The following is a 10,491-nucleotide window of genomic DNA, read 5'->3' on the forward strand; positions in this document are numbered from 1 at the left end:
ATATGCAAGTGCTATATTAGTATATTATTATAGTGTTATATTTCAATTTCACAAAAACGTACAGTATTTTGTCTAAGCAATAATAAAAGGACACATTTGATTTATAATTTGTCATAAATCTAATTTAGTAAAAAAAAAAAAAAAATCGTGAATCGAATCGTGAAATCAAAATCGTGAATCGAATCGAATTGTGAGTTGAGTGAATCGTTACATCCCTAATCTACAATATGTAATTTTTAACTTGCTCATCTGCAACATGCCAAAAACGTTCTTCCTTTTTTTCAGAAAACTGATTATTTAAATTAATGATCAAGTCATCTGTGCATAGTTCACTGTCTCATAATAAACATTAACCACACAGTTTTTACAACTTTTGAATACTTAAAAGGCCTTTTTACTTTGAATCTTAAAGCTGAAGATAAAAACTTAAAAAAAAAAAAAACTTTCCGGAAACAAGCTCACTTACAAAGTTTGAGCAAAATTACTGACTATGGCAGAAAGACTGAATCTTTGGGGTGGTCCGGTGTTTTACATTGAGCCCATTAGCCACTTGCAAATCATTACTGTGATGAGGTAACAGAAGACGCATTGCGTGTTATCAGCAGAAACAGCTGCTCTGCATTCAGACAGAGATGCTTCATTAACCTGAACATGTCTCCTCCAGTCAGGGCTATAAATACAGCCCTATCGAACAACTGCAGTCTCTACCTTTGATTTATGATGCATAAAAGTTGTGCTGGCCCATGCAAAACGCTACTGCAATGCTACAGTGCTCTGGATGTTTTTAGTGTGGTGCTATGTGGTTGCTAGAGTGTACTGGATTCTTACTAAATTACATTTTTAAAAAAAACATTCTGAAATGGCAGTTACATGTTATGAAAAGCCCGTACCCTCTGCTAATTCGCTATCGTTAAAATGAATGATTAATATATATATATATAATATAACCACACAAAACATGGTTAGTTTAATAAATGTAAATTATTTAGAATAATTACTCATAGCTGCCAATTTTACATTTATTGCCAATTTTGTTGAATGTAATTTTTGACCAGATTCACGTGTTTTTGCTGAATAAAGGTATTCATTTCTTAAAAAAAAAAAAAAGCAAATAAAAAAAATTCATAATGATAGCAAAACTAGTAGTAAGCATGTACTGTGGACTATGGGAATTCAGTTTCATTTATTTGCATAAAGAGAAGGGTGGTGCTATATGTCCAAACAGATTTCATTCATTTGATTCATTCAGTCTCTCAAAGTGTACTGATGAATCTAGAACTGAGAATAAAGTGGCAAGATAATTAATAAATGTGTGTGTGTGTGTGTGTGTGTGTGTGTTGGAGTGACTGCTGAATGGCTTTGGAGGGCAGATCCACACCCTCACTGCGGTGGCATTATCTGTCTGTAATCCCAGAGTCCACTGCTCCACCCCATCTACACAAAAGCCAATGTGAAGTAATCAATCGCTCTAGCCCTTTCTAAAGCCCTCCACACTCGCATATCAAAGCAGACAGCAGCAGGGTGGAAATGCGCCCCCTTGTCTTCCATTGTGGGTTAAGACCCTGTTGTGTGAGTGTTGAGCCTGGAGACGTGTGTCTGTTGTCTTTCTTGAAAACCTGTGATCCATGATGGGGGTTAGGACAACTTAAAGCAGAAAGCGTTCCTCCTACCATTACTTTAGTCTGTGGAAATGTATCATTAGTAAAACACAATACAGAGAGACAGTCACGCTGACACACTGGATTTTTCCAACAACCAGAATGTGCATTTTCCAGTTTCTTTCTATGTTACATCTTTTAGTCTATTTCTGTTCTATTCACTTCCTAAATTTATATATACTCCCTAAATATAAATATATATATATAAACATATAAATAAATATATATATTAGAGGTCGACCGATAGTGGGTTTTGCCGATACCGATAGGTTGGACCACACTGGCCGATACGGATTAATTAACCGATAGTTTTTAAAATGGATACTGAACAAAAACGAAAATAGTGCTTTATTAAAAAAACAGTACTGAACCATACTACTAGTAGTAGTAGTACTAATAATAATAATAATAGTAGGGCTGCACGATTCTTGCTAAAATGTGAATCACGATTTTTCTCCATGGGAATTGAGATCACGATTCTCTTACACGATTCTCATTTTTTCAACCAAAATTTATTTCACTCAAGTACAAAAAAACAAAACAAACAAACACAGGACTAGAGCTGCACGATTCTGGATAAATTGAGAATCACGATTATTTTTGTCTCAAATAGAGATCACGATTCTCCCACGATTCTGAACTAAACAAAATAATGTGTGGCAAAATATGATTGCTGCAGTCTATTTAAAAGTGTTTAATTAATTTGAATGAAGTATTAAACATTTTAATATACACTACCAGTCAAAAGATTTTGAACAGTAAGATTTTTAATGTTTTTTAAAGAATTCTCTTCTGCTCACCAAGCCTGCATTTATTTGATACAAAATACAGCAAAAGCAGTAATACTGTGAAATATTTTTACTATTTAAAATAACTGCTTTCTATTTGAATATATTTTAAAATGTAATTTATTCCTGTGATCAAAGCTGAATTTTCAGCATCATTACTCCAGTCTTCAGAGATCCTTCAGAAATCATCAGAATAATATGCTGACATGCTGTTCAAGAAACATTTTATTATTATTATTATTATCAATATTTAAAACACGTGAGTACATGTTTCTTAACCAAACATGGTAACTGCTCTCTGTGTGTCAGCGGCAGTGCGAACGCAGATTTGAATGATCCGGTAAGACTTTGTCAAAGGTTTAATAGACACGGGAGAATCATTGTCATTTAGAAATGAGATCGTGTGGTTGTCTGAATCGAGATCGCGATCTTTTAACGATTAATCGTGCAGCTCTAAATAATAGTAATAGTAAATGTTGAAATTAACACACTCTAACAAGGAACAATACTTACACAGCTTTCATTAATCTTAATGTTACCATTAGTATTACCATTTCAATTCAACAGTCATGCTTAAAGATGTACATCTTTAAATATATACACAAAGGCCATAGCATTACAATTATATACATATGGATATTGTATGTATACTCTCATACTCTAACTGCTTCTATTCTTGAACACTTTATGATTATCTAATCAAAATAAAAGCGCAGCGCTGAGTCTAGGAGAACTCACCGGTATCACACAGACTCCGGACGCGTCACGTTCAACTCGAGCAGTGGTCTAAAACAGTTTATTTAATCACCAATCGGACACAAGTTTACTTCAAGAATGAACAATGAGGCATAGATGAGTTTGAAGTTCGGTGTTTAAAAAACGGAGCAAACGGTTAGAGAAAGCGCGATCTATATTATAGCTCTATAAATGAAGCAATCAGACTTTATTAGAGCCACAGAAATACAAACGTTTCGCTGAAAATGCACAATACACAATTCATTACGTACATTAACAATGATTCGGGACAAATATAATGTAATTTAATGGAAAACTACGTGAATGGCACTATGTGGCGCGGCAGGATTTTCTGTCGGCTGCATTTAAAACCTCTGTTCAGCGTGCAGTATCACGTGTCTAAACAAATAGCACATGCTGTCAGTGATTTCAACCACTAGAGGCCGCACTTGCACTGTATAATGACAGCAGACCCTTCTTAGCCAGCAATGGACGCAACCTGGAAAACTATCGGCATATTAGTTCCAGCAATCAACTAGCGGTGGCGATTAATCGGCAAAACAGATACATCGGTCGGCCTCTAATTTCTTCTCAAATAACATTTGAGATCTCAATTTACAATTATAACTTTCGTATGATTTTGGCTCAGATTTTCAACCGGCTCGCGGTTAATCGTTACATCCCTACAATAAATACAATATGTATTTTTCAGATCATAACTACTTTATATTAGTGCTGTCAAACGATTAATCGTGATTAATCGCATCCAAAATAAAAGTTTTTGTTTACATAATACATGTATGTATACTGTGTATATTTTGTTATGTATCATGATTAATCGTTTGACAGCACTACTTTATATTTAAATTATTTGTCCTTATTTTTTACATGATTTTTGGTGTCCAAAACTCTGACACCAAATTTAAAAACTTTAAAATTCATTTAAACTTTTTTTTAAAGTACAAAAGGAAACAACAGTCAGATTTTCTTACTTGATGCACAAAATGCTCTTTGGAATTTTGTTCTCAAATCCTGCTGATAATATAACAACTTGTAAAAAATAAAACCTACATTAAATTATAAAGCTGCAAAACAGAAGCATTTTCACTCATGGACTCATAGAAATAGACATTATTTTTGCTACAGTTTTCCTTCTCACAGTGATCAGTAAGGTTTACTCTACTTTTGGTTTTTAAGAGGTTAAGCTACGCTCATGCAACAAACATCTGATTCAAATGAAAAGAACCTTTCAGTTACCCTCACAAAATCAATGCCGTGACACACATAAAGCTCGGCCAGCTTAGCTTTCACAAACAGGAAGAGATTTTACCACAATGCTAAGCCTTCAGAAAGGCCCTTAACTTCTTGAGTTATAACTCAAAGCCCAAGCACATGATTCTCTCCACATCAAACTATCCATTGCTGCTCGGCCAATCCCTCGTGTAGCCCAAAGCTCCGACCCCGATTCACTGGAGAGGTATGCACAATTACATAAACTCCTTTCATTCAGAGTTCACTGCCCACTAAGTGACCAGGGAGAACAATGGAGGCAGCACAACTGATCTGTCACTGCGTATCCTCAGGGCATCCACATACACACACACAAGCCCTGTCACAACAAATGGCTGTCAGACAATGGGACGAGCCATTAGTGCATTCCACCCCCGACCACTGGCCCGCTTAACATTCCCTGTGAAGGCCCTAGTGGCCTGAGCACCTGTGGGAAAATCTGCTTAGAGAAGCTGCTTTTCCTGGCCGAGCCGCTGCATCTGAAACCTGTTCGGGAAGCTCCCCGCTGAGCATCGGCTTGGCTGCACGTCAGCCTTGTAAACAAACCCACAGCTTGCCTAACGTTCTCCCGCAGATGCGGAATAAGCCGCGGCATGCCAGCCACACCTGAGGAAAACAATGAGACGCAACTCACATGTCTGTAGCCCAGGGAAATGTCCCCAGACACGTCTCCCGTCACCGCTGCACATCCGGCTGGACAGTACTTCCTACACGGGACGAGAACAAAGAGAAATATCTGCTTACAGCACATCAGTTAATTATAGCCGACGGCTCTGGAGAGATAAAGCCGAGTGAGAAGCTAAAATTATAAGCATTGATGGCATGAGATATAGTCTGGAAAACTGTGACTAGAGTTACTTTTTTTATTATGTAATGTCTTGTGGCTTGGATATATTTCAATTGAACAGCTGTAGAGAGGTCTGGGCAATATATACTGAATATTCTCAATATATGCACTATATTTATGTATATATTCATGTATATTCGAGCTATTGTGATGATTTAAATGCAATTTTACTTTTATTTATCTAAAGAGCGTCAAATGACTGGTTTCACATTCCTCCCTTGCCTCAAGAGTCATTCCATTTATAACTGAAAGATTTTTCTTATTTTTTTTTTATAAAGCAAACATAAGGATAACTTTTATACTTTATATGTTATTAATATTTCAAGATGAACTCTTACCAGTGTTATTTTAGAAAAGAGTGAAAACCAGTGTTATTTTAGCATTATTGAGATATTATAATATTTTTTTTATTATATATATATATATATATATACTGTATAATAATACTAGTAAAAATAATTAATGTTCATTATATTTTAATCAAGACTCTGAAAAATATTGAGTTATATTAACTAGTGGTATATTAACTATATTAACTAGAGGCTTTTCGTATAATATTATTATTATACAAACCAAATAGTATAATTATACAAAAAAACTCAAATAATTTTATAATAATCTGCTCTATAATCATAAAAAGTATTATTATTATTGTTATTATTAATAACAACAACAACAACAATAATAATAATAATAATAAAAAATCAGGCCAAAGACGAGGCGTCCCATTTTGGTGTCTGCATGAAATTAAATTTAAAAAATTGATTTTATACACATAGAAAGCATATTAAATGCAAGTAAAGTGTATACTTTAATGTTTAAATTAAAGTACTCATACACTTTTTTTTTAATAAGACTGATAAAATGCTTTATTGGTCAGCTTGCGAGTTTAACTTTTTCCAGGCTTCTATATGCTGAAGACATACTCTCACCTGTACTTTGCTGCTGGGAAATGACTGCCTCTGTCCAAACATGTCAGCAGCTCTGAGGAGGAAAGCAGAGGAGGCCACACAATGAGGGTAAAAATGGAGCAGATGAGAAGTGTCTCCACAAAGGAAACAGGTCCCCGACTCAACAACAACAACAAGAACAACAGGACATGAGCATCACAACAGGATGACGGACCCACTTCCTGCACTTCCATGTATAGGATGGAAACATATACATACTTAGACATAAACCTCACTCACGCTCACATGACAGTCACAGACAATGACCACAGACTATCAAGCGCTAAAAAAAGAAAAGTTCTATATGCTCCTCGCTCCGACACAGTAGGCAACACCGTGACAACTAAGCAGTGACCTTGAAATGTAGGAAATTGTAGGTTGTTCTATAATTTTGATCTCCACTGTATACTCTTTTAGCAAGCAAAATACCTTTTAGATTCTAAAAACGTTGTATTTTGGGTCTTTCTGCTGTGAAATTTACTTATTTTTATAAAGCAAACATAAGGATAACTTTTATACTTTATATGTTATTAATATTTCAAGATGAACTCTTACCAGTGTTATTTTAGAAAAGAGTGAAAACCAGTGTTATTTTAGCATTATTGAGATATTATAATATTTTTTTTATTATATATATATATATATATATACTGTATAATAATACTAGTAAAAATAATTAATGTTCATTATATTTTAATCAAGACTCTGAAAAATATTGAGTTATATTAACTAGTGGTATATTAACTATATTAACTAGAGGCTTTTCGTATAATATTATTATTATACAAACCAAATAGTATAATTATACAAAAAAACTCAAATAATTTTATAATAATCTGCTCTATAATCATAAAAAGTATTATTATTATTGTTATTATTAATAACAACAACAACAACAATAATAATAATAATAATAAAAAATCAGGCCAAAGACGAGGCGTCCCATTTTGGTGTCTGCATGAAATTAAATTTAAAAAATTGATTTTATACACATAGAAAGCATATTAAATGCAAGTAAAGTGTATACTTTAATGTTTAAATTAAAGTACTCATACACTTTTTTTTTAATAAGACTGATAAAATGCTTTATTGGTCAGCTTGCGAGTTTAACTTTTTCCAGGCTTCTATATGCTGAAGACATACTCTCACCTGTACTTTGCTGCTGGGAAATGACTGCCTCTGTCCAAACATGTCAGCAGCTCTGAGGAGGAAAGCAGAGGAGGCCACACAATGAGGGTAAAAATGGAGCAGATGAGAAGTGTCTCCACAAAGGAAACAGGTCCCCGACTCAACAACAACAACAAGAACAACAGGACATGAGCATCACAACAGGATGACGGACCCACTTCCTGCACTTCCATGTATAGGATGGAAACATATACATACTTAGACATAAACCTCACTCACGCTCACATGACAGTCACAGACAATGACCACAGACTATCAAGCGCTAAAAAAAGAAAAGTTCTATATGAGTTCTATACCCTCATGAACTACACGAGGTTAAGTAAATTAAGACAATTCTCATTTTTGGACCAACTATCCTTTTAACATTGCTTTGCTTTGTTCAAACAAGTCGTTTAAAAAACATCTCTAAAGGATCTGTAAGCATCCAGATGAGGGAAGGGGGCAAGCCACAGCATGGGGCCAACTGCACAGCGGTTAACATGAGGGTCAGCCAAGAGACAGGAAGACAGTGGGTTCCTAAGAGCTGAAGCTACACATGAACAATGTTGTGTTAAGATGATACACACTTTTCATTTTAAAGCAAGAATACCTTTGTGGTTTTCAGTGGAGTATGAAAGCAGAAATCCTCTTCCAGAGATGTGCTGGCTGCTGCGAAAGCGGACGGTCAGTTCACTGGAGTCTGTGTGAATCTGTGTAGGCTTGGGCATCGGACCACCACAGTACTCCCAGTAAACTAGATGAAATGCAAGTAAATTTATTAAACTTCATGAAAATGTAACCCTAGATAAGGAATTAGATTCACATTGAGGTATTAATAAAATTAATGAAAATTAACATCCAACAAAACTGGGTTCAACATTAACACCTGCCAAGTGCACAATGAAAGTAAAGAAGTATAATAATAATAATAATAATAAATAAATAAATAAAAATTGTAAAAAAAATATACAGTTACTTGTCAAGTGATGCCTTTACAAATTGCATCTAAAATATATAAATACCTAAACGTTACATAGATAAGAATATACAAAAATAAAATTATATGTATGCATTGATGGCTGGTAAAATTTTTTGGAACATTTTAAGAACATTTTAAATAAAATCAACCCGACAGTACAGATCTTAAAGGGTTACTCCACCCCAAAATGAAAATTTTGTCATTAATTACTCACCCTCATGTCGTTCCAAACCCGTCAGACCTCCACTCATCTTCGGAACACAAATTAAGATATTTTTATAAATTAAGAAAACAAAAATAACGACTTTATTCAACAATTCGTCTCCTCCGCATCACCCTGGGAAAGTTTATGACATGTCTGCTAACTGAAGGATAACACCCCGAACACTGATGAGATTCTGATAAGCTCTGATGATTATTAGCACACTTTAATCTATAAAACATTATGACTGAATGGACCAAAGGGTCAACACACTGAGAGGTGTGAATGACACAACTGTCAAACTCTGCACCAACACAAAGCTTTAGTCATCCAACGTCTCTCAACTGCTGTTTAAGAATCACTCAGAGAGGAATTCCAGCCATCCAGCTGCAGGACGCTTTGATCAGTGGATTTGGCTGAGGCTCGACTCTTGACACCATAACAGCGTTTGTGGTTAAAGGGTTGGCTGGGGAGGAACCAGACATAGTGTGGGAAGAATCATGTCCTTCAGTCTCTTCTCATGAAGCTGTTTGTTCTATTCACAGCAATGGCCCACACAAAGGGCAGTTCATCTTTTCTGGCCAGGATGACCAAGAAAGCCCTCAGGTTTAGGGTTGAAAGATGATAGCCTAATAAGTCAGAACAGCCCATTCACCTCGAGTGAAGAGCTGCAATATCCTTTTCCTTTCCATCCATCATTCAAAAAGCAGTAGGTGAGTACATTCATCACACAGAGGTTCAGGTGTAACCTGCAGTTCTGTTGGGATTTTGGAAAGAACGGGGATGCTCTATATGAATTTCTCAAATCTAACAAGGTCTGCCAATGACCAGAAGGAAGCATAATGCTTAAAAGTAAAGAACTTTAACATTTTTGAAACTTTAAAAGAACTTGGAATGTTGGATTGGATCAAACAAAACGAGGAAATGGAATGAACACAAGAACTGCCAATAATATTTTTTCCCCCCCTTTTTTTAATTAAAGGTGCCAGAATTACATTCTGGGCTGGCCGCATTTGACACTTATATAATCAACTATGAAATTTTAGCTGCTGTGTTATCCATTAACACACATTAACTGGATCAAATAGTGCACAGATTTGTACAACATACCATGTTTGACCACGTATCCACAAGTCAACGCATTTTAAGGGAGCAACCATTTAAACATTTACCAAATCTTATTCAGCAAAATCTTTCATTAAATTATTTAAAATTTCTGACATTAAAAGTCTTGTTACCTTTTTAATTGAAATGCATTTACACATTAATCTGTGCACTATCCCAATTTTTTAAATCCCAATATAGTGCAAAAACAGCAAGCTCATTCAAATAAGAAAAATATCAGAAATGCTTGATAACAAGTGACAATATCCTTTAGGAAACAAGAAGACTTGGCAACATTTCACCATAAACTCTGAAACATCCTCTGACACACTGATTTCTGTGGTTTCCTCCTGCTTTACTGTAAACTTATTAATGTGTGACTGGTGCCGACTCATGACAGCGTTCTGGTTTACAGCGCTTTTTTCAGGTTCACTCACAGTAATGTGATCTAGAGGAGTTTAAACTGACTAAAGAGCATATGATCAACTATATCACAATACGACTGCACAGCAGTTTGGAAGCATTTAAAACTGTCAGAGAAAGACGCAAAAATCCTTACAAGCACCGACAGCGAGAGACTGTTTAGGACTGAATCGCATGTCTTCAATGAGAAGAGGAAGGGGTGATTGTTGCTGGTTACTGTATGATGATTGAAATTGCGAAATTGCCTTAAACAATTAGTAAATAAATTGCAGAACATTATGTTTTCTAATACACTCACACATTGCATGTATTCTGACAGCGCTGCACGAACTCGCGGCGGATCTGCTT

The 10,491-nt window shown here is 35.3% G+C and overlaps 1 protein-coding gene across 1 annotated transcript in view; it reads right to left on the reverse strand.

Moving 5' to 3' along the window:
• Window positions 1–6,462, reverse strand: part of LOC107727574 (discoidin, CUB and LCCL domain-containing protein 1-like) — a 36,460-nt gene extending 29,998 nt beyond the window's left edge. Inside the window, exons 1-2 of the mRNA XM_016537473.1 lie at window positions 6,251–6,462; window positions 5,106–5,178 (exon numbers count right to left, since the gene is read on the reverse strand). Of these exons, the coding sequence (XP_016392959.1) occupies window positions 5,106–5,178; window positions 6,251–6,462 (285 nt within the window). The remainder of the gene's footprint in view (window positions 1–5,105; window positions 5,179–6,250) is intronic.
• Window positions 6,463–10,491: the final 4,029 nt, after the last annotated feature.

This window comes from Sinocyclocheilus rhinocerous, unplaced genomic scaffold, assembly GCF_001515625.1.
Source record: "Sinocyclocheilus rhinocerous isolate Xijiao unplaced genomic scaffold, SAMN03320098_v1.1 scaffold185, whole genome shotgun sequence".
Taxonomy (NCBI): Eukaryota; Metazoa; Chordata; class Actinopteri; order Cypriniformes; family Cyprinidae; genus Sinocyclocheilus; species Sinocyclocheilus rhinocerous.